The 27,367-nt window shown below is 50.6% G+C and overlaps 1 protein-coding gene across 1 annotated transcript; it reads right to left on the minus strand.

Annotated features, from left to right (window-relative positions):
- Positions 1-543: 543 nt before the first annotated feature.
- LOC142830686 (uncharacterized) lies at positions 544-3,388 on the minus strand. Its single transcript, XM_075937138.1, has 2 exons — positions 3,087-3,388; positions 544-1,870 (listed from the first exon to the last, which is right to left on the minus strand). Exons 1-2 carry the CDS (start codon positions 3,161-3,163, stop codon positions 721-723), a joined length of 1,227 nt encoding a protein of 408 aa, XP_075793253.1. The 5' UTR covers positions 3,164-3,388; the 3' UTR covers positions 544-720.
- Between the last annotated feature and the right edge of the window lie 23,979 nt (positions 3,389-27,367).

The raw sequence follows: 27,367 nt of genomic DNA on the forward strand, positions 1-27,367 counted from the left end.
ATCTTTCAAACTGAGGAGTGAATAAAATATGAATATGAAGCACCTGTTGCGTTACAATAAGTTAACTAGCTAAGAACATTTCTCTGCTCATGTTTGGTCACATTTAAACACCCCCAAAGCACAGGGGTTAACGTCCCGATCCTGGCCATCATCTATTAAACCTGCTACACTCCTGCTTTCAGATGAAAAACATCCAGCATCTCAGCTGGATCGGGAGAAGCACTGACTAGCCTGCCCCAATTTTTCCTCTCCTCAAATGCCACAACATGTGAATGAAAATACAAAGGCCATAGCAACGGTGAATATTTATTTCTTTTCTACCCTCTCCTCCCCCTGTTTCCGTAGAACAGACCCCTGTGGGTCCCAGCGCATTTCACACGGACTGCTGTCCCTTGCCTCTGTCTAGGATCTCAGCTGGACCTGGAGAAGCACGTGTGTAACACTGATTCGCCTGCCCCAATATTTTTGCTCCCAAATGCCACAACATGTGAATGAAAATACAAAGGACATAGCAACGGTGAACATGTATTTATTTCCCCCCCCCCTTTTTTATGTAGAACAGACCCTTTTCCGGACACATCTGCAGACATGAACGTATGGAGTGGGATGGGGTGGTCACAAGACCAGGTGTCGGGGAGGATTGATGAACTCCGCTCCCAGGAACACCACTCGGCTATTGTCGCGAGGAGCAGCGGTGAGATGGCTCTCCACCCCTCAGTCTCAGGGGTCATCGAGGTGGGGCAGGGTTTCCAGCTGGCCCTCTCTCCTCGCTTCCTCCACCCCTTGCAGCCACTCCATACACCTGCACACCAGCTTCGGGTTCCTGATCCCCGGCGCCGGATCCTCCTCATACTCTTCGTCATCATAGCGGTTCTGCTCATTCACCACTGAGATCTTTATTAATGAGGTCAGGTCCAGGCCGGCCCTGCTCTGGGAGCCCGGCAGGGGTGTGGTGCTGCCCAAGGGATTCCTCCATCCGCTCTGGTTCTCCAGGTGGCGGCGCAGCAGCAGCCTGGTCGCCTCGGCCGTGAGGTTGATGGTGTAGTCCGTGGTGGGGAACTCAGCCTCCGGCTCCGGCTTCGCCGCCGCACCTGGGTTCCTGGTGGTGCGGCCGCGGGTACGGGTCGGGCTCGACCTCTGTGGCTGCTGCGGTGGCTGTGGCTGTACCTGTTGTTGTTGCTGCTGCTGATGCAGGGAGGCGCAGAGGCGGGAGTTGGGCAAGGGGCCGGTTCTCGCCTGGGGCGCCCCGCGTGGATTCCTCTTCTTAGGAGCTACCTGCTTCTTCGGCTGCACACGGGTGGTGGCGGGGCCAGAGGCCGCAGCAGCGGGAGGCTGGATGGGCGGTAGAGGCTTGGCGGTGCTGCATGACCCCTGTGCTCTACCCGCCGACTCAGCAGCCACTGTCGCCCGGGGCAGGTGGAATAGATTTTTCTCTGGGTTTGAGATGCGCTCCCAAAGGACAGAGGAGCACTGCTGCAGCTGGCGGGGGCCCCGGCTCAGTAACTTAGAGAGGCGACGGCAGCAGGGCTGAGCCGGAGGAGTGGGTGTGAGGACGGGAGGAGCGGGTGGCGCGGCCTGGGAAGCTCCCACGCGGGAGGGCTGCGACATCCCCCAGGAGGGCTGCGGAGCCACCACACGGGGGAGTTGCGATGTCCCCTGCATTGCCTGCGATGCCACCACCTTAGAGTGGTGTGGGGCAACCACTGGAGAAGTCTGTGGCGCTGTCCCCCGGGAGAACTGCGATGTCCTCTGGGAGGGCTGCTGCAACATTGTGACCTGGGAGGGCTTCGGTGACGACATCACCCGGGAGGACTGCGACACCACCATCTGGGAAGGATGCGACGTTCCCGATGCTGGAGTCTGAACACCGCTGAAATAGAAGGGATGGGTTAAAATAGGACTCCAAGGGGAGACAAGTCTGACAGAGCAAGAGATGTCAACAGATAATCCCGGAAACGTTCACAAGAACAAACTCTACAGGCAGTTTGAGCAAGGCTGGAGCATTTACAGCTCTGAAATATTAGAGGGACTTGAAGTTTAGCTGCTAATACTCTGGTACCGACCAGTATTTTCAGCCCACTAGGGCACATCCTACTGCCCTTCCTCTGCACTCCTTGGTGCACAGGGGAACTGCTTTTTACATTTTAAAACAGTCATTTGCCTAATGGAACCCTGTGCCAAGTTCCCTGCCTACCACAACCCCAGAGCTCCGAGTGGCTGCTCCATGTGTCTTTCTGTGGGGCACAGTGGGAGGCGGAGAAGGGGGAGCTACATGCATTGCCCAGGCCCCCAGCACAATCTCTCAGCTCCCATTGTAATGGAGATTGTGATGTAATGTCAAGTGTGTCCGGTATTTTTGCTGGAACCATCTGGCAACCCCTAGCTCTTACACAGCAGAGCCCCACTTGTCATGTCAAATTGGGACCAGGACCAAACCAGATGATCAAAAATTCAGATATTCAGGAGAGTAGGGAAGTGTGAGGCCACAGCGCCATCTAGTGGCCATGGGAGGGTTGCCTGCTGCTGGCCCTGCATGCGCTGGTTATTAGGTCAACATGGAAAGTTGCACAATGGAAGGCTGGAAAAATGGGGCTCTACTGCACGAATATGTGAAAAGAACACTGATTTTATTGTTCATCTGTAAGGACTCCATATAATAGGGCACCTCGTATTACACACTCCTGGCAGTGACACACACACACACACACACACACACCCCCTCAACCTCCTTAGCCAAAGGGCAGATAGTTGGGTGTAACAATCCACTCCTGACAGAATCAGGAACTGCTCAGGCCCAACCAATGTAGAGAAGCTGAACAATTCCCCAAGCAGATGACACATTCTGGCTCATTTGCTGGGTCTTAAAGAGAACAAAGTCCTGGGTCTTCTCCCTATCACTATCTCATCCACTCAACAGTGACACTCAGGCAGGGCAGGAGACTATGGGAAAAGGGAAACAAAAGACACAAAATCCACTGTCCCCACTGGTAAGGAATAGTTCCAATATGAATGTTTCTACAACTTCCATTTGGCCAGCACCCAATAGGTCAGGCAGCATCAGCACCAAATCTATCACAGGCTCTTACCTTCTCCGCAGAGACGTGTCTCTTTTCTCAGAAAGGGATTTGTATAACACTCCAAGAAGATTCTTCTTAGTGTTCATGTTTGAGGCCTGAGAGCGCTCAAGGTAAGAAGAGCAGACCTCGAGATGACTCCCGGCCGGAAAGCTACGGGAGTCTGAAATTGCCCCGGCCCCGCATCCTGTCCTACCTGGCTGTTGTCATGGACTCTCTGTGAGTTCACCACCTGGCAAGGTCCTTTAACCAATAAGCGGAGACACCGAAAAAGGCCTTGTGATGTCACCGCCACACCCTGTCCTGCCCCTGGCCAGCCCCTCTGCATATTTGAGCCTCTCCCCCCTGCATTTCCCCTACTCACTCAATGTTAGTTCTAGGAATCAAGCAGGCTGCACATGGAATCATCAGAGGCTGCTCAGTGCCACATGTACTTGGCAGATTGTAAGGTCACAAAAGACCAATCACCTATCCCAAGGGTGGACAATAATTTTCACTGTGGGGGGGTCACTTCAGCAATTTTGATTTGTGGTCACAGGCTGGATTTGTGCCCCCTGGAAGGTGCAGGGCTTCAGAGCTACAGAGAGAGAGAGGGAGTTAGGGATGTTAAATTTAAACAGAGCTCAAAATGGCCGCCCTTAAAAGGACAATGCCGGCTCTCCTCTTTAAAAGGACAAACTGTTTTGTTTTTTTGCTTATCTTCTTTTCCCTGTCCTTTTTTGTTTGGTTGGTTTGCTCAACAACTTTTCCTTGGGGCATTTTTATTCCCCATCAACAACTTTTCCCTTGGGAATGGCCGCCCTTAAAGGGGCAAGGCTTTTTTTTTGGCTTAAAAATCTTTGGTTTAAAGTTTAAAGAGTGTGATTTGAGAAAATTACACTATTGAAAAAAATTAGGACTGAACTGACTAACTTTTAATTGCGTAAAATGAGATCAATTAATGGTGACTCCCTTGCATAAGTAATATATGAGAGACAATACCTGAAAAAGAGGGAAAAGTATTAAAATTTGAAAGGTTTAATTTGTTTTCTACATATCAATTCATTATTTTTGTTGCAGACTGCTATAATAAACCATGTAATTGGATTATGTATACAAATTCTATCCACTTTACAATAAAAGAATGCTTCAAGAACTAAGCGTACTGCCCAGAGATTCTTTTCTTTTTTTTTAATCGGTGTTGCTATGTAGCGCTTAACTTTCACTGACTATGAACTCCACTACAAAACAGAATATGGAGATTTCCTATCACTTAACATTCTCAACTTGAGTTCTCGAAGACTGATAACATCCCTATTTCATATAGTTGAGTTAAGAGGCAGGTATTTAATTAATCGAGTAGTCCATAGAATTATTGACTACTTGATTAGTCGATTGGCAACCCAGGTTGTGCCATTTTCTTCCCCCTGGCTGTGTCTAGACTGGCAAGGTTTTCCGGAAAATGAGCCGCTTTCCCGGAAAAACTTGCCAGCTGTCTACGCTGGCCGCTTGATTTTCCACAAAAGCAATGACGATCTGCTGTGCGAAATCAACTGCTTTTCCGGAAAAGCTTTGCCGCTCCCGTTCGGGGAAAAGTCCTTTTTGCGAAAAACTGTTGCACAAAAGGGCCAGTGTAGACAGCTAGCTAAGACTTTTGCGGAAAAGCAGGCTAAATGGAAAAAAGTGGTTTGGATGCCGGGAGACCCTGTAGGAGCCCTGGATTTCCTGGGAACCCGAGCTCTTTAAGCAGTCACAGGCTACTGAGCGCACGTGGCAGGACCGTGCCACAGAGCTCTATGGCCTGAGGTCTGCCACAGCGCCCGTCCTGCCCAGCAGCCATCAGAGCCGGCCATGGCAGCTCCAGGCGGTGAGCCACCTGCACCCCCAGTGCAGGAGGCCCCCACAGGCTGGAAAAGACGGGCTCCCTCGTGGTCCCCCAGGGAGCTGGAGAGCCATGGACCTCTGGCAGGAGGAGGAGGGCCTCCACGACACGAGGTCCCGGCACCGCAACACTGATATCTTCGGCCGCATGGCTCAGGCGCTGGCCCAGCACGGACACCCTGCCCGGAACCTCGACCAGGTGCGGGCGAAGGTGAAGGAGCTGCGCCTGGCCGACGTGAGGGCCAGCGAGTGCAGGGGGGCAGGACCAGACACCTGCCCCCAGTACGACCGGCTGCATGTCATCCTTGGCCAGCCAGCCCCGCGAATCCCAGACGTGCCCGTGGACACCTGTGAGCACCCCCACCGGGGCGGAGGAAGGAGAAAGCAGCGCTTCGGAGGAGGAGGCCAGCGTTGCCACCCAGCAGGCCCCCTCCAGCAGCCCCTCCGAGGCCGGGGAAGGATCCACCGGTGAGTCTTGCACTTTGCACTCACAAGGGCAGGGGGGCAGAGGGGGAGAGCCAGGCGCCCGGAGGAGGCAGGGGAAGGGAGGGGGAGAGCATGTCACTCTGGCCATGTGAGCTGCACGCTGTGTAGCATTAGGCAGCAAGCAGCACGTGCAGCCTTGTGACCGAGCGGCACGTGGCCGCGGCAGGCAGCTGCAGGGCACGCCTGGGACCGTGCTGCTCACACACATTCGGCAGGACCAGGGGGAAGGGTGGATGCCGGCTGGAACCGGCCAGGGTCCCAGGGACTGAGCCCAGAGCCTGCACCTCCGCCAAGGGTGCAGCACGGAGAACGGCAACACTGTCCCATGCCTGGCTGTGAGGCACAGCCAGCTGCTCCTGGGTAAACTGCAGTGTCACAGCCCTGAGACCGTGGCCCCCACTGAGCCCCTCACCTGCTCCTGGTGCCTTGGCTGGCTCCCCGAGGGAAGTCCCCACTGTGGCCACACATGTCCCTCGGCTACCATTGTGTGAGGGACAGTGGGAGGAAGAAGGGGGGGAAGCGCTCGGGCCGCCTTTAGGGCTGCCTGAGTTTTTCTGCAAGGCTGGGACACCCCCCCCCCCAGTCACTCTTCTGGTTCCGTCCCGGAGATATCCCACGCGATGGGGATCTGAGAGCCCAGACCACCTCCGCCAGACGTGCTCCCAGGCACTGTGTGGGGATGCATCTCGCTCCCTGTCAAACACCAGTGATTAGCCCAAAGCCTTCACAGTCTCCACGGCAGGGAGTTCCACAGGTGAATGCAACACATGCGCCCTCCCGCCCTCCATGGGGCCAGAACACAGACCGGCGGTTACAATACTGGAGGGAGGACCCTACTCCAGGGGCGGTCCTCCTTGCAAACATACAACATGGGAGGTAGGCGGGGAACCGAGTGGGCCCAAGCCACACAACTGTGGGGTCACCTGGGCTCAGGGGTGGAGGGCATGAGGTGTGGGGACAGTGACCGGCCTGCCTGCCTGACCCATCCTTTCTTCTCTTCCCTGCAGCGAGACCCTCCAGTCCGGCAGCAGTGGCACCCCCACGGTTGCGGTCGAGGGAATACAGGGCTCCATTCGCGAGCGCGTCCAGGGGGACCTGCGATGGCGCCAGGAGGCCTGGGCCGCCTTCCAGGCCCAGTGCACCAGGATGGCTGACTCCATGGCCATCCTCACAGCGCACATAGCGCACACAATCCATTACGGCTTGGCCGTACCCCGTACCCCCGCCATCCCTCCCCTAGCACTGCCCATGCCCCCTCCTGCCCCTGCGATGCTCCCTGCTCCAATGCCCCCTCCTGCCCCTGCAATGCCTCCTGCTCCTGTCGCCCCTCCAATGCCCCCTGCTCCTGCCCACCTCCCCATGCAGCCTGCCCCGATGCGGCCTGCCCCACATGTGCAGGTCCACCCCCGCGCTTGCAGGGGCCATCCCTCCCAGTAGCTCATCCCCCTCCCCGTCCAAGTTGAAGGTCTCCTCCCCCTCCCCGTCCCAGTTGAAGGTCTCCTTCCCCTCCTCCTTGTAAATAAAAAGACAATTTTTCAGTTGATTATTGTGTTGGTTAATTGTGTTACTCGAGGTAACTGTAATAAATGATTTGAGATGCCAATTAGCCACCTAAATTTAAAAGGATTACAAAATGCGGACACCAAATGCGGTGGTCCCTTTAAGTGGTCATTGGTTTGTGGCGCATAAATAAATACTGACGCTTTTAAGTAAAATTTAAACCACAACTATATTAACATAGATAACAAAAAACAAGAAAGGTTAAAAGACGCACACAAAAGAATATGTAACAAAGTCTAGACGCAGGAGATGATTGTCGTGTTACTGGCAACCTCAATCCTTTGGTCCTTCCGGGCCTCGGGAGAGGAACAGCCAGGAGATCGTCTTGGACGATGTGCTTGGAACTGACGCTTTACAATTGGGGGAAGGTAAGGGGAGGGGGTGAGGAAGGGTAGGGGATGGGAGGGAGTCATATGGGGAGACCCAGGTGACCCTACTACGGGGCTTGTGCGAACATGTCCGTCAGGGCCTCTCTGATGCGCACCCCATCCTGGCGCGCCTGGCGGATGGCAGCTGTGTGGGGCTGTTCGAATGTCTGTGCCTCGGCGGCCATCCATGCAGGGAGAAAGGCCTCCCCACTGCGCTCCACAATGTTGTGGAGCACGCAGCACGCGGCCAGTACCTCCGTTGCATTCCATCTCGAGATGGGTGAGCATACACCGGAAGCGGGCTTTCAAGCGTCCAAAGATGAGCTCTACCTGATTTCAGGCCCGGTTGACGTGGTCATTGAACCGGGCCCAGTTCTGGTCCAGCCATCCCGTTTAGGGCCGCATTAGCCAGGGCAGCAGGGGGTAGGCCACGTCCCCGATGACGCAGATGGGCATAGGCACATCCCCAATGGTCAAGTCCAACCGGGGGAAGTAGGTGCCCGCCTCCAGCATGCAAAAGAGTCCGGAGTTGCGGAGGATGCGGGGGTCATGTGCCCTGCCGGACCAGCCCCTGTAGATGTCCTGGAAGCGGCCCCGGTGGTCCACAAGGACCTGGAGAAAAATCGAGCAGTACCCCTTCCTGTTCGTGAAATGGGCTGCTCGATGCAAAAGCGCATCATTATAGTGATAACTGCTCTTCCCCCGCTGAGTGGGAGAAGGGGGAGAATTCCAGGGCCATTGTGAGCCAGGGAGTCGCACCCAGCCAGTCCTTTGTCCTGGTCAGGCCAGAGGTTTCAGGTTTTGAGCCCACAGGACAGGGGGAGGGACAGGACTTGCTTTGGCTAAGAAGACTCACAGATTAAACCAGAAGGGCCAAAACTGCAATGGTGCGGAGCCAAAGACGTGGCCTGCTGGAGAATGTTGTCAATATACACCTGATATAGGATTGTGCTTCTGACTGATGTTAATTCTTGTAACTGATGTATCATTATTGCAGAGAATTGTAAAGGTATACAACATGCATGATCTTACGGAAATACCATGTAATCTGTCAGGAGATGTACGAAACGACAGGTGGCATGTAAAAGGACATTGTGATGGTGCTATTTCATGGTTAATGCTTGTAACTGGTCTTGGAACTTCTTACAGGACAAAAAGGGTTCCAGTCAGAAGGTGCTGTGTGAAAAGGGAAACTGAGTCACGCCACCATTTTGTCTTCGTGGCTAAGTGCATAGATGCCTACATTATTTGGGATGAAAATACCTGCATTCACACAATGTTAATTTTTGTTCAGAGAATTACAAGAGCTGGCCTGGATAAATTCACTATTTTTTTCAGCTCTGGGCAAAAGCACCTGACACATATAGGGATCATGCTGAAAATGCAGATCCAAGTAACTGTGGTTCTTGCCAAGTTCTACCTTGGTTTGGTGAGACAATGCAAGGACGTGACTATGGCTAGGACAGACCTTGCAGTAATGAAGCCTATTTTAGGCAAACTGGGTTCTCATACACTCATCCAGGTCTGGACTGTTGTTTCTACCCCTGGGTTAGAACATGTGATGACACAGAGCCAAAACATGGGGAGGCCTGTGATGCCTTCTGTGATGTTACTAGCATCACTTCCTGCATCAATTTTGTGTTGGGGGGTATTACGTGAACTGAAGTTTAGGGAAGCTGCCAGATCACTGCTGCAGCCATGGGGGGCGGAGGTATTAGCCCCAAATTGGCACAAAGAGGGCCACGTTAGGTGTCAAACAAATGCTTACTTTCTACTGGTTCCGTGTATGCTCTTCATATATCTGGATAATGTCTGTGTGTGGAGTTATGAATATGTACTCTGTATGGAGACTGAAAGTTTCTCTGTATGTCGTTGAGTAATGGGTCAGGAATGTTTTCCTATGGACATGTTAATGAGCAAGTCTCCAGGGAACAATGGATCTCTGGAGTCCAAAGACACACCTGGCCACTGGCCGTGTGACTCTAGCCAGCTTGGAAGAAACCTGGAAGGAGGTATAAATAGACCATGTGGATGACTCCATCTTGGTCTTCAGCTCTGCTTCTGACCCCAGATGCAGCCTCGTAGGGAATCATGAGCCAGGAAGAACTGCAGACCCATCCTGGCGTAGGATGTGCACCAAGGACTTGTAAGCCAGCAGCTATAACATCTGTCCTACAAGCCTGCATCGAGAACTGGGAGATTCGCTGCATGTAATGTATGATACTTTAACAGCCTTACTCTCATGCTTTTCTTTCTTGTAGTAATAAACCTTTCGATGTTAGATTCTAAAGGATTGGCTCAGCGTGATTTGTGGGTAAGATCCAGAGTGTAAGTTGACCTGGGAACTGTGGCAGGTTTCTTGGAACCGGACAGAACTTGTTCGGGGTAGGTGAGATTGGGTTCTAACACCCGTCACCTGTGTATGAGGCCCCTGGCCATCTGGGGCATGCATACTGGTGCGATGTCGGAGGGATTTTGCTCGTGAAGCTTCAGGAAGGCAGCTGAAGCGCTCTGTGGGACTGGTTTGTGGCCTATTTGTGAAGGCCTCCAGTCTGGGGGCTAGAGAGAGCCCCGAATTTGAGCAATTCACTCTGAGCGGATGCCCTAAGCTGCACCCAGAACCGGCCCGGTCCATGGCATCTATGACCCCAGGCTCATCAGTTAAATGTGCACACTGTTACATCCTTGTTATGCCCAATTAATTTTAAGGTGGCTTTTTAGGAGGAAAGAATGTCCAGTAACGACTTGCCTGAGACAACTGAATTCACTCTCCAGTGAGGTCTTCAACATTTTAACTTACTAGATAAGGGTCTGGTGCAGAAAATTAACTCCCCGTCCAATAGTCTGTATTTGATAGCAAGCAGCTACTTAGAAGTTTACCGCTTCCTTGTTTGTTTTGTAATTTTCGTCTCAACTGAACTAGTGGCAGGCGGAGGCGTGTGATCCCTCACAGGAAATACACAAAGAAACAGCAATATCAAGTCACAATAGACAAGAGGATTTCATCAACTGAACTTGTCCCAAAACACTTGGATCTCTGTCACTCTCTGCATGTCTTCGACATGTTTTAATTAAATAAAACTATTCTCCCAGAATGCAAATAATTATCCCATTTTAAAGTAGTATTTCACTCACAACTTTGACATCTTTTAAAATGATTTTCTGATTCCTACAGTGCAGCGGCTGATGACTATTCAGAAGAGGAGGAAATGTTCTCCTCTTCTAAAGCTGTAAGCTGGTTGCCATGTCCCCTTACAGTTCACTACCGGAACGTTACGAAACAGAAGATAAACAAGACAGTAAAAAGAAGAGAACAATAATATTATTTGTAATTACATTGGCCAAATTTCAGAACCAACATTGACGAATTTACAAAGCTTTATATTACAAATCATTTTATTGGGAAATCACTTAGCAAGTATAAAACAATTCAACTGCCTTAGTCAATTGTGTTGTCTCTGAAGTAAATACCAGGTAAATGAACATGCTCTGAAGCATTACTTTTTGTTAAGATGCGTGTAATTCATTAATTGTGCAGTTGACAAAAAAGTCGACTATACAATTCATCTATAAGGCTTAGCACTGCAAGCGCTCAGTCCCGGCTTGCGCCGTTTCCTGGGAGCTACCCCCATTGCGGCTCTGCACTGGAAATAATTTGGGAGCTGGGGGCAGGCACCATGGCTCCTAAAATACTCTTCCTGTGGGGCTGCAGCAGGGGAAGCTCCCGGGACCGGCATGAGCTGGAACTGAGCCGTGCTGCCTGTCCGCCAGCTCCTAAAATACTTTTAATGCAGAACCATAGTGGGGGTAGCTCCCGGGACCCAGCACCAGGTAGGACTGAGCCAGGCTATGTACTGGGGGAGGGGATGGGGTGCAGAAGGGAGTTTGGGGTAAAGGATTGGGGTGCAGATGGAAGAATGGAGGCTGAGAAGGAGTTTGGGTGAAGGAGGCAATTGTGATTTATGGCAGGGGACTGAGGTGCAGGGTTTTGGGATGTCAGACCTTGGGAAGGAGACAGGGATGCCAGATCTGGGAAGAGGTAGGGGTGCAGGAGGGAGGCAGGAGTGGGGGGCAGAGCACTAGCGGTACCAGAGGCAGGCTCTAGTCTGGAGACTTACCAGCCAGCAGCCAAACCAGCCTGCCTGCAGAGCTCAAGCCATGTCTCAGCCATCCAGCCAACCCTCCCCACCACGTGCTTCGGTCAATAACTGAGCAGGAGGAGAGGGGGTACGGTGCTTTGTGGCTGCCTGTTGTTCTAACAGGCAGCTCTGCCAGATATTGGCCAAGGGGATCATGCTGGGGGTGGGGGTAGCACCTGAAACTTCCCCCACTCCCCTCCAGGATTACAGTTTACAAAGGGAAATGGGGCCAGGCAGCTGCGTTTGTGAGCGCCATGCGTTGCAAGTAGGGGAGCCTGCCCGGAGCTCCCTGCTGCCTCTGCAGGCTGGATCTGGTGGCTTGATGGGCCATACTTTGCCCAGGCCTGGTTTACACTGTCACTTCACTGCCCCAGAACTTTCTGGCTCAGTGAAGCAAGTTACAGGCCTGTGAAGCGCCAGGGGAAAAGGCCTCCAGCTCCCAGGATCTTTAACTGCTCCCTTGGCCCCGGTTCCCTGTGAGGTGCGTGTCTGCAGGGGCACACACCACAAATGTGAGTCCCGCCCACAGTGCGGCTGCGCAGTCACAGCCCAGCTGCTCCCGGGGTGGGGCCGTGTGGCAGCTGCCACAGCTGGAGCCTGGGCTGCAGTACTAAAAATCGCACCGTGGCCCCAGCTCCAGTCCTGGCACAGGGGGAAGCCACCCGCCACGTGGCCCTGCCCCCAGAGGCACCGGGGGCTGCAGCTGCTGGGACAGCAGTACTAAAAGTAGAACCGCGGCCTCAGCTCAGTCCCGGCACACAGGGCCTGCTTCCCCGAAAGCCCCAAGGAGCAGAGATGGGCAGCCACCACTTCAGCCCTGCAGGGCGTGGGGAGGAGGCAGCCTTCTGCGGGGAGCTGGGTTTGGCCTTCAGCTCCTGACCGAGCCACTTTTCTTTCTTCCCTGGGAGGCGCAAGGGCCAGTCCTGCCCTGCCCCTCTGGGACACCTCTCCATGCTTGCTGGGGCCCCCTCCTCCCCAAGCCCCTGCCTGACTCTCTGCACCTCCCAATCGCCTGCCTTCTCTTCCCTTCCCTTGGTGCGTCCTTCCCACCCTCCTGGGCTCCATCCTGCCTCCTGCCCTCACCTTCCAGCCACCCCGCTCCAAACCCTGGCTAGAGTCGTCAGCTTGGTAGTAGCAGCCTCGCTCTGTCAGCCCTGTCTCCAGCACCCCTCAGCAGGGAGCTACAGCTCAGCACCCTGAGCCAGTTCCAAGAGGGGAATGGATCCCCAGGCCTCGGGAATCCACCAGCCCAGTGGTGGAGCGGAGGCTGCAGGCAAGCCCCGGCCTTTCAGCACAGCCTTTTGTTCCCCCAGCCGGAAGCTTGTGCACCAAGGCCCGTCCACCCCCTCAGCTGCCCTGGGTGCCGGGACTGGAGCAGGGCCATGGTAGAGCTGCTCTTGGGCCAGGGCTAGGATACTAAAAATAGCACCGTGGCCCTGGCTCCAGCCCAGGCACATGGGGCAGCCACCGGCCATGCAGCCCCGCAACCAGCACAAGACGGTTGAGGGATGCAGGTGTCAGGACGGTGAGGGAATGGACAGGGGGAGAGCTAAGGGGAAGGTTGGGGTGAGGAGAGGAAGGGGCTTGTACTGACGGAGAGGAGGGGCGCAGGGCAGGAGAAGAAAGGGGAAGGCACCAAGAGGCAGGCTGGAGGAGAGACATGCCAGGGAGCCAAAAGAAGACAATGAGGGGAAAGGGCAGAGGGTGGGGGGAAGGTATTGGTAGGGGAGGGAGGGGTTAGTCATGCTGAGAGAGGAGAATGGAGGGGCATTGGGGGACGAGAAAGGAAAAGGAGAGGAGAGGAGAGAAGAGGAGTGGGTGCTGGGAGAAGAGGGGTTGAAAGGAGGGGTAAACATGAGGAAGGCAGGGGATGGAACAAGTCATGTGTGAGGGTGCCGGGGGGCATGAGTTTAGGCCTAACACTTTAGGCAATGTAGTCGTAAAACTGTTTAACTCAATTTCTGTTAACACAGTTTAATCCCCAAAGTAGATGGTTCAGGATTTGGGTAATATATGTACAATTTCTTCTAAAGTTTTGTGTATCATTTCTTATGGTATTACTATTGTTGTTCACTCTCTGCATTTCCCAAACATCAGGATTTTATAATGATTGTAGAGAAAATGTTTAGTTAATTATAGCTGGTAGGACGGCTTTGAAATGTTTGAACGTTTGTAACAGTATGGAGAAAGCTTGATATGAGCATGGGAGGTCTGGTAAATGCTTACTCGGTTTTGTTATAATGCTAATATTTTAAGCACCAATTTTTTACTTTGAAACTTAAAATATAATTAAAATGACATGAAAATAATATCTAAATTGATTTACAAAATACATAATTTTTAAATGATGACTATAATTTTTAAACTTAAGCAACATGGCTGGAAATTAAAATGATGTTTTTGCAAACATGTTTCATTTTAGAAGTAATAATTTAAAGGTGTGTTGACTAATTTCAATCTTTTGCTACCGAGGAACACCAAAACATTTTTTTTATGAGAAACACCAAGGATTTTTAAGACAAAAAAAAAAAATGGAGGCTTTAAGGGCAGCCATTTCCAAGGGAAAAGTTGTTGATGGGGAAATAAAAATGTCCCAAGGAGAAGTTGTTGAGCAAACAAAAAATGACAGGGAAAAGAAGTTAAGCAAAAAAACAATCAAACAAAAAAAAAACCCACTAAAACAAAAAACAAACCCAAACAGTTTGTCCTTTTATCATAGAATCATTTAATCATAGACTACTAGGACTGGAAGGGACCTTAAGAGATGATCGCGTCCAGTCCCCTGCGCTCGTGGCAGGACAAAATACTGTCTAGACCATCCCTGATAGACATTTATCTAACCCACTCTTTAATATCTCCAGAGATGGTGATTCCACAACCTCCCTGGGCAATTGATTCCAGTGTTTGACTACCCTGACAATTAGGAACTTTTTCCTAATATCCAACCTAAACTTCCCTTGTTGCAGTTAAAGCACATTGCTTCTTGTTCTATCCTCAGAGGCCAAGAAGAATAAGTTTTCTCCCTTCTCCTTATCACACCCTGTTAGATTCCTGAAAACGGCTATCATGTCCCCCCTCAATCTTCTCTTTTCTAAACTAAACAATCCCAATTCCTTCAGCCTTCCTGCATAGGTCATGTTCTCTAGACCTTTCATCATTCTGTTGCTCTTCTCTGGACCCTCTCCAATTTCTCCACATCCTTCTTGAAATGCGGTGCCCAGTACTTGACACAATACTCCAACTGAGGCCTAACTAGTGCAGAGTAGAGCGGAAGAATGACTTCTGGTGTCTTGCTCACAACACACTTGTTAATGCATCTCAGAATCATGTTTCCTTTTTTTGCAACAGCATCAAACTACTGACTCATATTCAGCTTGTGGTCCAATATAACCCCTAGATCCCTTTCTGCCATACTTCTTCCTAGACAGTCGCTTCCCATTCTGTATGTGTGAAACTAATTTTTCCTTCCTAAGTAGAGTACTTTGCATTTGTCTTTATTAAACTTCATCCTGTTTACCTCAGACCATTTCTCCAATTTGTCCAGGTCATTTTGAATTATGACCCTATCCTCCAGATTAGTCGCAACCCCTCCCAGCTTGGTATCATCTGCAAACTTCATAAGCTTCTTTCTATGCCAATATCTAAATCGTTGATGAAGATACTGAAGAGATCCGGTCCCAAAGCAGACCCCTGCGGAACCCCACTTGTTATGCCTTTCCAGCAGGAATGTGAACCATTAATAACTACTCTCTGAGTACGGTAATCCAGTCAGTTATGCACCCACCTTATAGTAGCCCCATCTAAGTTGTATTTGCCTAGTTTATTGATAAGAATATCATGCAAGACTGTATCAAATGCCTTACTAAAGTCTAGGTATACCACATCCACCGCTCTCATTTATCCACAAGAGCAGGCCTTATCAGTAGAGCAGGCATTGTCCTTTTAAGGGTGGCAATTTTGAGTTCTGTTTAAATTTAACATCCCTAACTCCGGGTATGTCTACACTACAGCGCTAGTTCGAACTAACGGATCCAGACTAAAAATCTAGTTCGAATTAGCGTTTTGCTAATAAAGAAACGTTTTTTATGTATTTGTATAAATAATTAAAGCCTTTTGTGTTGCAACAGCAGATCCTTGGGAACTGTGAACAGGACTGTTCATCTGTTGCAGGCATCTGATTTTATTAAGTTCTGGGTTTGAAAGAGAAACAGTGATTACAGAAAGATAAGGATGGGCCAATTAAGAGCCGGAGAATGTGCAGGTTATGTTGGATAACCTTAATTTCCTTCCTAAACTAAAATGTCTGGAAGATTGATAGCTCTTACCCGGATATACAGTTTGGACAAGAGATGGGTGGGAGAGGAAGGCATTGTGCATCATCAGTATATGAATGGTCTAACAGAGGGCTACTCAACATGCCGTCCGTGGGCCGACCCGTTTATTTGCGGCCTGCGGTACAGTTTGGGTTTATGTGGGGCTCAGCATGCGACCCAGGAGTGGAAGCCAAAACAAAAAAGTAGTCAATATAATGGTCTTCTCTTGCTATACGTTTTAGTGGTTAAATTCCTGGGTCTGTCATTGCTCATTAAAAGTGCATAAGTGTGGAAATCAGGTAAATATTGCATTTTTTGAATATCGGCAGAACTGACTAAAATAGGGCCTGCATGTTGGGTAGTCTTGCCTTAATCTTTGTATTCATGCCTGTCAGTTTGAGAGGAGCTATTAGCATATGTATATGCAACCATACTTTATTTGGGGCCCTGGGCATGTGCTGTAAGTATCACTGTGGCCCCCAGAGCTTCCAAAGTTGAGTAGTCCTGGTGTAACCCAATCACATTATGTCTAAAATAAACACTTTCCAATATGTTAACGGGAATCTTTCCTTGTTAAAAAATACAACATTTAAAAGTTGCTACACACTAAGGGTACGTCTAAACTACATGCCTCCATCGACGGAGGCATGTAGATTAGCCAGATCGGCAGAGGGAAATGAAGCCGCGATTAAAATAATCGCGGCTTCTTTTAAATTTAAATGGCTGCCCCGCTCTGCTGATCAGCTGTTTGTCGGCAGATCGGGGCAGTCTGGACGCGCCGCGCCAACAAAGAAGCCTTTCTTGATCGGCACTGGTAAACCTGGTTTCACGAAGCTGTGCTTAAAGGGACCTGACCCCCACCTAACCCCCACCCCAGACAGACAGTTCTCAGGGTTCCCCTCTTGCTTGTTTACCTCGATGAGGGACAGCAAAGCAGTCCTGTCTTGGAGTGCCCTGAGTGCCCGCACTCGGTGCATCACAGCGCTCGGCCAACAGCCCGGCTACACTTGCTGCAGGCTGCCATCTGGGGAGGGGGTCAATCTGGGGGCTGTCAGGATCCAGGAGGCCCTGCAGGAGAGCTTCCACCCCGAGGAGCCCACAGAGCCACCCCAGTCCTCCCCATCAGGGTCTCGTACCCCATTCCTCCCTCACCTCCTTTCACTTACCCCTCCCTAGCCCCCCTTCCTGATGTAAAAAATAGATGTTCAAAAATAGAATCTCTCTTTATTTAACAAAACTGGGGGGAGGGGGATTAACCTTCGGGGAGACTGGGAAAAGAAGGTGGGAGAGGGGAAGAGAGAGGGTGGGAGGGGATAGGAGGAAACCTGGGGGGAGGGAGCTGGAAAGGGGAAGCCAGGGGAAGAAGAAGGACGGGAAGTATAAAACTATGGTACGCCATATCTTCAGTACTGTGTACAGATGTGGTCGCCTCACCTCAAAAAAGACATTTTGGCCTTGGAAAGGGTTCAGAAAAGGGAATCTAAAATGATTAGGGTTTGGAATAGGTTCCATATGAAGAGAGGCTAAAGAGACTGGGACTTTTCAGATTAGAAAAGAGGAGGGATATGATAGAGGTCTATAAAATCATGAGTAGTGTGGAGAGGGTGAATAAAGACAAGTTCTTCATTAGTTCCCATAATATAAGGACTAGAGGACATGAAATGAAATTAATGGGCAGTAGGTTTAAAACTAATAAGTGAAAGTCCTTCTTCACCCAGCACATAGTCAACCTGTGGAACTCCTTGCCACATGAGGCTGTGAAGCTAGAAGTATAACAGAGTTTAAAGAGAAAATAGATAAATTTATGGAGGTTGGGTCTATGGAGTGCTATTAGCCAGGGGGTAGGAATGGTGTCTTCGGTCACTTTTTGTGGAAGGCTGGAGATGGATGGCATGAGACAAATCGCTTGGTCATTGTCTTTGGTCCGTCCCCTCCGGGGTACCTGGTGCTGGCCACTGTTGGCAGACAGGCTACTGGGCTAGATGGACCTTTGGTCTGACCCAGTACGGCCATTTTTATGTTCTTATGTTCTTATGTTCAGAGCTCAGGGTCGGGTATCTCACTGGACAAACTTGATTTTTATGCAAACCTGCTCCTGGGATCGCATGTGGCATTTGGTGGCCAGGCTGGCAGCTATCCTGCCCTAGACGGCCACATTGCTGTGGACGTTGGAGGCCTCTCCCCAAACCTCGATGAGGTCCACGATCTGCGCACTAGACCAGGCGGGCGCCCGCCTCTTGTGACCCCGGGCAGGCTCCTGGGAGCCGCCAGCCTGGTCCTGGGAAGAGGGGGAGGGCTGTGTGGCAGCGGGTGGCTGGCTCATGCCGAGCCAAGTGCAGGGTCTGCTGGCTGGGTGCTGGCAGGCTTGCAACGGGCACAAGCACTGTAGCCAGCCCGTGCCTCTTTAAGGGCTACGGGGCTGGGAGGGGAGCAGAAGAGTTTCCCTGGTGGTGCCCAGAGTGGCCTCCAGGGCAACCTGGGAAGGGCTAACCTCCAACTAGTTCGAATTAAGTGGCTACACAGCCCTTAATTCGAACTAGGTGTTACTTCTCGTAGAATGAGGTTTACCTAGTTCGAATTAAGCGCTCCGCTAGTTTGAATTAAATTTGAAATAGCGGATTGCCTGTGTAGCCCCTATTAAAGTTAATTCGAACTAACGGCTGTTAGTTCGAATTAACTTTGTAGTGTAGACATACCCTTTCAGTTCCCGCTTCCTCTGTTTCCCGCTGTGTCTCTACCTCCCCTGTCCCCCACAGAAACAGGACTGGAAAGAGCCAGCTTTTAAGCCAGCTCTCTCTCCCCAGCACTGGCTCTTGCTCCCCCACCCTTGCTATATCACTAGTCGACTATCCGATAAGCTTATGCTCATCCTCTGGTCCACTAGTCACTTCTATCCCTAGCTGCCATATGAAGAGAGATTAACAAGACTGGGAATTGTCCTCTAAGAGGAGAAGGGGTATGTGGAGATACGACAGAGGTTCATCAAATCATGACTGGTGTGGAAAAAAGGAGCAAGGAAAAAGTCATTTACTTGTTCCTATAACACAAGAACTAGAGGTCAGCAAATAAAATTAACAAGTAGCAGGTTTAAAACAGGCGAAAGGAAGTATTTCTTCATGCAACGCCCAGTCAACCTGTGGAACTCCCTGACAGAATATATAGTGAAGGCCAAGACTTTAACAGGGTTAAAAAAAAAAGAGCTAGATAAATTCATGGAGGATAGATCCATCAATGCTCATTAGGCAGGATGAGTAAGAATGGCGTTCAACAAAACTTTAAGCTAAAGACTTGTTTCCTGGTTTAATTCTGACACCCCTACCAGCCATCCTGGGTCAGACCAAAGGTTCATCTAGCCCAGGAGTTAGCAATAAGTTTTGACCGGGGGCCACATCAGAAACTTTTGAAGTGGCCCCGGGCTGCCATTTCCCCACCCACAGATCCTGATCGCTCTGGGGGGAAGGAGCACATCAAGTCTTTGCACCGGCAATTGTTCCCAACAGCTGGCTTTTTCCTCTAGGTACCTGTGCACCTGGCGGTGGGAAGAAATTTCATGTGCTTCCTCCAGATGCCCCCGGGTCAATCGGGGCCTAGGGGAGCATGTGAAGTCTCTCACCTCCTGCCCCCACATTGCACGGGAGAACTGCTTAGAGTCAACCGCCAGCTGAGCAGCAGCTAGTGGTAGACTTTAAGATCTCAGCTGGAAACCCTGCCCCACCTGTATTACCCCTGAGCCTGAGGGGTGAAGAACCATCCCGGCGCCGCTCCTCGCGGCAATAGCCGAGGCTGCCCGTGTGTTGTGCCTGGGAGCGGAGTTCATCCATCCTCTCCGACACTTGGTCTTGTGACCGTCCCATCCCGCCCCACACGTTCGTGTCTGCAGACTCAGCGACGAGAGATCGGAGTTTAAGTGCCGGGTTTGACCTGAGAGGAAACGAACTTACTGTGCCCAGACAGAGGCGAGGGACAGCTGTCCGTGTGAAATGCGCTGGGACCCACATTGGTCTGTGCTATGTAAGCGGAAGGAGGAGGAGGTGGGGGGACAAAAGAAACACATATTCATCGTTGCTACGGCCTGTGTATTTTTCTTCACATATTGTGGAATTTGGGGAGAGGAAAAATTGTGGCAGGCTAATGAGTGTTGCGCACATGCTCTTCCGGTCCAGCTGAGATGCTGGATGGTTTTCATCTGAAAGCAGGAGCCATGAATTTAATAGATGATGGACAGGATCGGGAGTCCTTCCTGAGAGCTTCCTACTAGCTCCTGCCACATTCCCAAGAAGCCCCTTGCCATTCCACACTGCTGCTTCTTTATCAGGCTGGAGCTGGGCTGCAAGGGTTTAAAAACATCTCCCCTCACAGACCGGATGCCTATCACCCTGTGCTGCTGCCTCAGAGAGGGTATGTCTACACTACCCCGCTAGTTCGAACTTCATTTGCATAAGCGGGGCTCGAACTAGGTAGTTCGGACTAGGATTCCTATTCCGAACTACCGGTACACCTCGTTCGAGCCCCGTGTAGCCACCCTACACGGGGTTTGAACCAGCGGGGATTTAAAAATGGCGGCTCCCCGCTTATGCAAATGAAGCCCGGGAAATTCAAATCCTGGGCTTCATTTGCAAGTGCGGTATGCCTACATTACCATTTTAGTTCGAACTAGGAGGGTAGTGTAGACATACCCAGAAAGAGGCTGCAGTAAATGTTTGTGCTAGTGTGTTTCCTAACTAAACGAAAGGTGAGTTGCAAAATGGCACACAGCTATTTGAAGATCATAAAGCAGTTGATTAGGAGAGGGAACAGGAAGGTACCAGGATCTCTATCAACAACCTGTGCCACAGCACTGCTAGGGTATGTCTACACTAGCTCGTTAGTTCGAGCTAGGTAGGCAAATGAGGGCAACGGGAGTTGCAAATGAAGCCCGGGATTTAAATATCCTGGGCTTCATTTGCATGTTCCCAGGTGCCGCCATTTTTAAATCCCCCTTATTCCGAACTAATTGCCCGCGGCTAGACGCGGCAGTTAAACGTTAATTCGATCTAACTCCTTACACTACACACACTGTGGGCGGGACTGACATTTTTGGTGTGTGCCCCTGCAGACACGCACCTCACAGGGAACCGGGGCCAAGGGAGCAGCTAAAGATACTGGGAGCTGGAGGCCTTTTCCCCTGGCGCTTCACAGGCCTGTAACTTGCTTCACTGAGCCAGAAAGTTCTGGTGCAGTGACGTGACAGTGTAAACCAGGCCTGGGCAAAGTATGGCCCACCAAGCCCCCAGATCCAGCCTGCAGAGGCAGCAGGGAGCTCCGGGCAGGCCCCCTGCTTGTCCCGCATGCCGCTCACAAACGTAGCTGCCTGGCCCCATTTCCCTTTCTAAACTGTAATCCTGCAGACGGGGGGGTGGGGGGGGGAGAGGGGGAGTTTCAGGCGCTGTCCCCACCCCCAGCATGATCCCACTGGCCAATTTCTGGAGGAGCTGCCTGTTAGAACAACAGGCACCCCCAAAGCACCGTACCCCATCTCCTCCTGCTCAGTTATTCACACAAGCACGTGGTGGGGTGGTCTGGCTGGATGGCTGAGACATGTTTTAGCTTTGCAGGCAGGCTGGTTTGGCTGCTGGCTGGTAAGTCTCCTGGCTAGAGCCTGCATCTGGTACCCCAGCCCTCTGCCCCGCACACCTGCCTCCCTCCTGCACTCCTACCCCTTCCCAGATCTGACATCCCAGTCTCCTTCCCAAGGTCTGACATCCCAAAACCCTGTACCTCAGTCCCCTGCCATAGATCACAATCGCCCCCTTCACTGAAACTCCTTCTCAGACTCCATTCCTCCTGCACACCAATCCCTTTCTCGAAGCTCCCTTGTGCACCCCACCCACTCCCCCAGTACATAGCCTGGCTCAGTTCTTGCTGGCGCTGGGTCCCGGGAGCTACCCCCGCTACGATTATGCATTAAAAGAATTTTAGGAGCTGGCGGACAGGCAGCCCAGCTCAGTTCCAGCTCATGCCGGCCCCGGGAGTTAATCCTGCTGCAGCTCCACAGGAAGAGTATTTTAGGAGCCATTGTGGGAGAAATATCAAATAACTCCAATTTTGTCTAAGGGGGGACTGTGCAGGAAATCAAAACTCTCTTAAAGAAAACTGCTGTAAGGGTTAAAAAATTTTCCAGGCCTCTCTCCCTGTATCAGAGAGAAATCATCTTAACTCTAATCAAGACCCTTACAATGTTTCCTATCTCAACTTCATAAAGACTCCTAGTCTGTCACAATTTGTCATGTAAATCCTTATCTTTGTCACAGTTTGCCTTGTAGGCTCCTCACTGAGGTTCTCATGTGCCTTTGTACTGTAAACTTACTTCTAGCACTTCTGGTGTGAACAGAAACCTCTCAGAGTACTTCTGCTGAATAGTGATAGAAATGTAGCCGTGTTAGTCTGGGGTAGTTGAAGCAAAATGCAGGACAATGTAGCACTTTAAAGACTAACAAGATGGTTTATTAGATGATGAGCTTTCGTGGGCCAGACCCACTTCCTCAGATCAAATAGTGGAAGAAAGTAGTCACAACCATATATACCAAAGGATACAATTAAAAAAAATGAACAAATATGAAAAGGACAAATCACATTGCAGAACAGAAGGGGGATGCGGGGGGGTGGGAAGGGGGAGGAAGGAAGGTAAGTGTCTGTGAATTGCTGATATTAAAGGTAGGGAGAGTGGGATGTTTGTGAGTTAATGGTATTACAGGTGATAATTGGGGAAACTGTCTTGGTAATGGGTGAGAAAGTTCAAAGACTTGTTAAGTCCTTGTTGGCAAGTGTCGAATTTTAACATGAATGACAGTTCAGAGGATTCCCTTTCAAGTGCAGATGTAAAAGACCTTTTCTGCTACAAAGACCAACAAGGACTTAACAAGTCTTTGAACTTTCTCACCCATTACCAAGACAGTTTCCCCAATTATCACCTGTAATACCATTAACTCACAAACATCCCACTCTCCCTACCTTTAATATCAGCAATTCACAGACACTTACCTTCCTTCCTCCCCCTTCCCACCCCCCCGCATCCCCCTTCTGTTCTGCAATGTGATTTGTCCTTTTCATATTTGTTCATTTTTTTAAATTGTATCCTTTGGTATATATGGTTGTGACTACTTTCTTCCACTATTTGATCTGAGGAAGTGGGTCTGGCCCACGAAAGCTCATCATCTAATAAACCATCTTGTTAGTCTTTAAAGTGCTACATTGTCCTGCATTTTACTTCTGCTGAGACTTTGATATGTTAAAGAAAACAATCAACAACTAAACTGTCTGAACATACTGTCTAAAGGATCCCTGAACCTGTCTCTCAGGGCTGCTGCTGCTGCTCTCACTCTGGTAGCTGTCAGCCTGCATGCATAATAAAGTTTTCCTTCTAGATTTCTCTCCTGCCTCACTGCTTTGACCTCCAGCCTCGGACCCTTCTGGGGGCTCTGTACCCCACGGGAGCAAGATTTCTCCAACAGTTTGGTGTCAGAAGTGGGATGGCTTGGAACTCCAGTTGGAAAGGCTGACGACGGGGAACAGGAACGGACTACAGCGTGCATCTGGAGGGTAAGAGATCCATTTGAAATCCCCCAGTCCGCCTCCCTGTTCTCATCTTTTGCTCAACAATTTTCTAGAAGAGGCTTGAGGGAGATTTAAAATGAAAACGCTGGGTATAGCCAAATAGGGGTTGGATTTTGTTGCTGACTGATTGGTGGCGAGTCCAAGCGCATGGTTTTGAGTGAGTGAAGTCCGGAACGGGAGCGCAGCCGCACCGGTGCTGTCAGTGTCACTGAACAGCTGCTGAAAGCAAGGGCGGTTTCCCCCGGCACATAAGGAGTGTGAGTGAAGCTGACAGTTTGTGTGGACTCCCACACTATCCTTGGAGAGGGTAGTGTTGCTGGACGCCTGTGCTATCCTTGGAGAGGGTAGTACTGCTGGGCTCCTGTGCTGTCCTTGGACAGGACAGTGCTAACATGGGTGGGATTGCTCCCTCAAATCTGTCTCCGACTGAGGGGAAAGGTTTCTCACAGCCTGGGACTCCCTTGTCTCAGATGATAAGAATTTACAGTCAGCTAGGTAATTGCCGGCAGGTTTGAAACTAAGGAGACTTAAGAAATTATCGAGCATTTGGAATGGCTGTACTCAGGGGAATTCCCAGAATAAATGGCACCTAGAGCTTTGACTTAGAAAAGCTTGCTTATCTTAGAGTTTTCCTCGAGGAAAAACATCCTAACCAGATGGAATATTGGTGCCTCTGGGAGGATGTGTCAGTAAGAAAAAAGCATCAGAGCATTATGGCTAGCCAAATAGATTCTATTGAAAAGCTGCAGCAAGAATTGGCTACTCTAAAGAAACAGCTTGATTCCCCAGATGTGCCATCTGCACCCCCACCTCCTTTGGACCCTTGTCAGCTGAACATTCTTTCCTGTTATCTCCCTGTTCTCCTGTAAATCTTATGGGACGTGACTTGTGGTGTAAATTGGGTGCAAACCTTCAGTAGAGAGGAAGGGATATTTGTTGACCTTCCCCCCATCAGGCTCCAAATTTGATGGCATTACTACTCTCAGAGGGTATGTCTACACTGAAAAGTTAGTTCGAACTAATGGACGTTAGTTCGAACTAACTTTCCTAGGCGCTACACTAGCGCTCCGCTAGTTCAAATTTGAATCGAACTAGCGGAGCGCTTAGTTCGAACTAGGTAAACCTCATTTTACGAGGATTAAGCCTAGTTCGAACTAGCTAGTTCGAATTAAGGGTTGTGTAGCCCCTTAATTCGAACTAGTGGGAGGCTAGCCCTCCCCAGGTTTCCCTGGTGGCCACTCTGGCCAACACCAGGGAAACTCTATGCCCCCCTGCTGGCCCCGGACCCCTTAAAGGGGCACGGGCTGGCTACGGTGCCCGTGCCAGGTGCAAGCCTGCCAGCACCCAGCCAGCAGACCCTGCACCTGGCACGGCTCAGAGCCACCCACCCGATGTCCCCCAGCCCACCCCCTCTTCCCGGGACCAGGGTGGCGGCTCCCGGGAGCTTGCCCTGGACCGCAAGAGGCGGGCACATTCCTGGGCTAGTGCGGACATCGTGGACCTTGTCCACGATCTCCGCACTAGACACAGGAAAGTGGCCATCTAGGGTAGGAGAGCTGCCAGCCTGGCCACCCAGGAGCAGGTGTGCATGAAAATCAAGGGGGTCCACTGAGACCCCCGACCCTGAGCCCTGAGCTTACAATGGCCGTCCTGGGTCAGACCAAAGGTCCATCTAGCCCAGTAGCCTGTCTGCCGACAGCAGCCAATCCTAGGGACCCTGGGGGGGATGGACCAAAGACAGTGACCAAGCCATTTGTCTCATGCCATCCCTCTCCAGCCTTCCACAAACCTTGGGCAGGGACACCACTCCTACCCCCTGGCTAATAGCACTCCATTGACCCAACCTCCATGACTTGATCTCACTTCCCTTTAAACTCTGTTCCAGTTGTAGCCTTCACAGCCTCCTGCAGCAAGGAGTTCCACAGGTTAACTATTTGCTTTGTCAAGAACAACAACAACTTTCTCTTACTAGTTTCAAGCCTGCTACCCATTCCTTTCCTTTGGTGTCCTCTAGTCCTTCTTTATGGGAACTCAGGAAGAACTTTTCTGAATGCACCCTCTCCACCCAACCTCTGCTTTTAGAGACCTCTATCCTGTCCCCCCTCCGTCTCCTCTTTTCTAAGCTGAACAGTCCCAGTCTCTGTAGCCTCTCTTCATCTGGGACCTGTTCCCAACCCCTGATCATGTTAGTTGCCCTCCTGTCTCCCAGCCTTTCTCTTCCCCTCTCCCACCTCCTTTTCCCAGTCTCCCCCAGTTTTGTTCAATAAAGACAGAGTCAATGTTGGAAGAAACATTATCTTTATTTTGTACATCAATAATAAGGGGGGCTAAGGAAGGATAAGTGGAAGGGGGTGAGGGAGGAATGGGGTACGAGCCCCCGATGGGGAGGACTGGGCTGGCTCTGTGGGCTTCTGGGGGTGGAAGCTCTCCTGCAGCCCCCCCAATTGCCCCCTCTCCCCAGATGGCAGCCTGCGGCAAGTGCAGCCGGGCTGATGGCCGAGTGGTGTGATGTGCCCAGTGTGGGTACTCCGGGCACTCCAAGCCAGAACTTCTTTGCAAGCGGGGCACCCCTTAGAACTGTCTGTCCGGGGTGGGGGTCGGGACCCTTTAAGCGCAGCCCTCGGCTAGCCTGAGACAGCATCTCCATGCTCTAAGTCCTCCTCTTATGCCCTGCTGGCACTGCTTCCGGCCATCCTTAAGCCCTGTTCAGAGTCCACTCAATGTGGACTTGCTAGCTCGAATTAGCAAAACGCTAATTCGAACTAGTTTTTAGTTCTAGACGCGTTAGTTCGAATTAGCTTAGTTCGAATTAACTAATTCGAACTAAGTTAGTTCGAACTAGCGCTGTAGTGTAGACATACCCAGAGGAATCTGATGAGACCTCAGGACATACACCCCTCCTGGACCTCTCAGATGTCCCAGAGACATTGTGGGCAGCCCATGTGAATGAAGTGGGGTTGCTAGCCTCTGCCACACCAGTGCAAATAACATACAGACACAACAAGCCTTTCTCAAGGGTACCCCTGTATCTATTGTCTAGGGAGGCACAAGAGGGCATTAAGCCTGTAATCTCTTCCCTCCTTGAACAAGGGATACTTGTTTATACAACTTCACCATGTAATACACCTATACTACTCGGCTACGTCTACACTGGCCCCTTTTCCGGAAGGGGCATGTAAATTTCAGCAGTCGTCGTAGGGAAATCCGCGGGGGATTTAAATATCCCCCGCGGCATTTAAATAAAAATGTCCGCCGCTTTTTTCCGGCTTTTAAAAAAGCCGGAAAAAGAGCGTCTACACTGGCCCCGATCCTCCGGAAAAAGTGCCCTTTTCCGGAGGGTCTTATTCCTACTTTATTCCTACTTTTTAGTTCTAGACGCGTTAGTTCGAATTAGCTTAGTTCGAATTAACTAATTCGAACTAAGTTAGTTCGAACTAGCGCTGTAGTGTAGACGTACCCATACAGACACAACAAGCCTTTCTCAAGGGTACCCCTGTATCTATTGTCTAGGGAGGCACAAGAGGGCATTAAGCCTGTAATCTCTTCCCTCCTTGAACAAGGGATACTTGTTTATACAACTTCACCATGTAATACACCTATACTACTAGTGAAAAAGGAGGAAAAATTTGACAGCAAATCTATAGATTTATACAAGACCTAAGAGCCATTAAGAAGTTTGCAATCCCTAGATTTCCAGTAGTACCTAACCCTGCTACTATTCTTTCCTCTATTCCACACACTTCTAAATGGTTTTCTGTAATAGATTTATGTTCTGCCTTCTTTTCTATTCCAGCACATAAGAATTCCCAATTTCTCTTTGCCTTTTCATTTCAGGGTTGTCAATTAACCTGGACATGTTTTCCCCAAAGTTATTGTGAAAGCCCCACTCTGTTTTCTCAGTTTTTAAAAAAGCTGACCTTAATTCTATCCCTCTTCCCTGCAGCTCTGTGTTGGTTCAGTATGTTGATAATGTG

Source organism: Pelodiscus sinensis, chromosome 9 (assembly GCF_049634645.1).
Source record: "Pelodiscus sinensis isolate JC-2024 chromosome 9, ASM4963464v1, whole genome shotgun sequence".
Classification (NCBI taxonomy): domain Eukaryota; kingdom Metazoa; phylum Chordata; order Testudines; family Trionychidae; genus Pelodiscus; species Pelodiscus sinensis.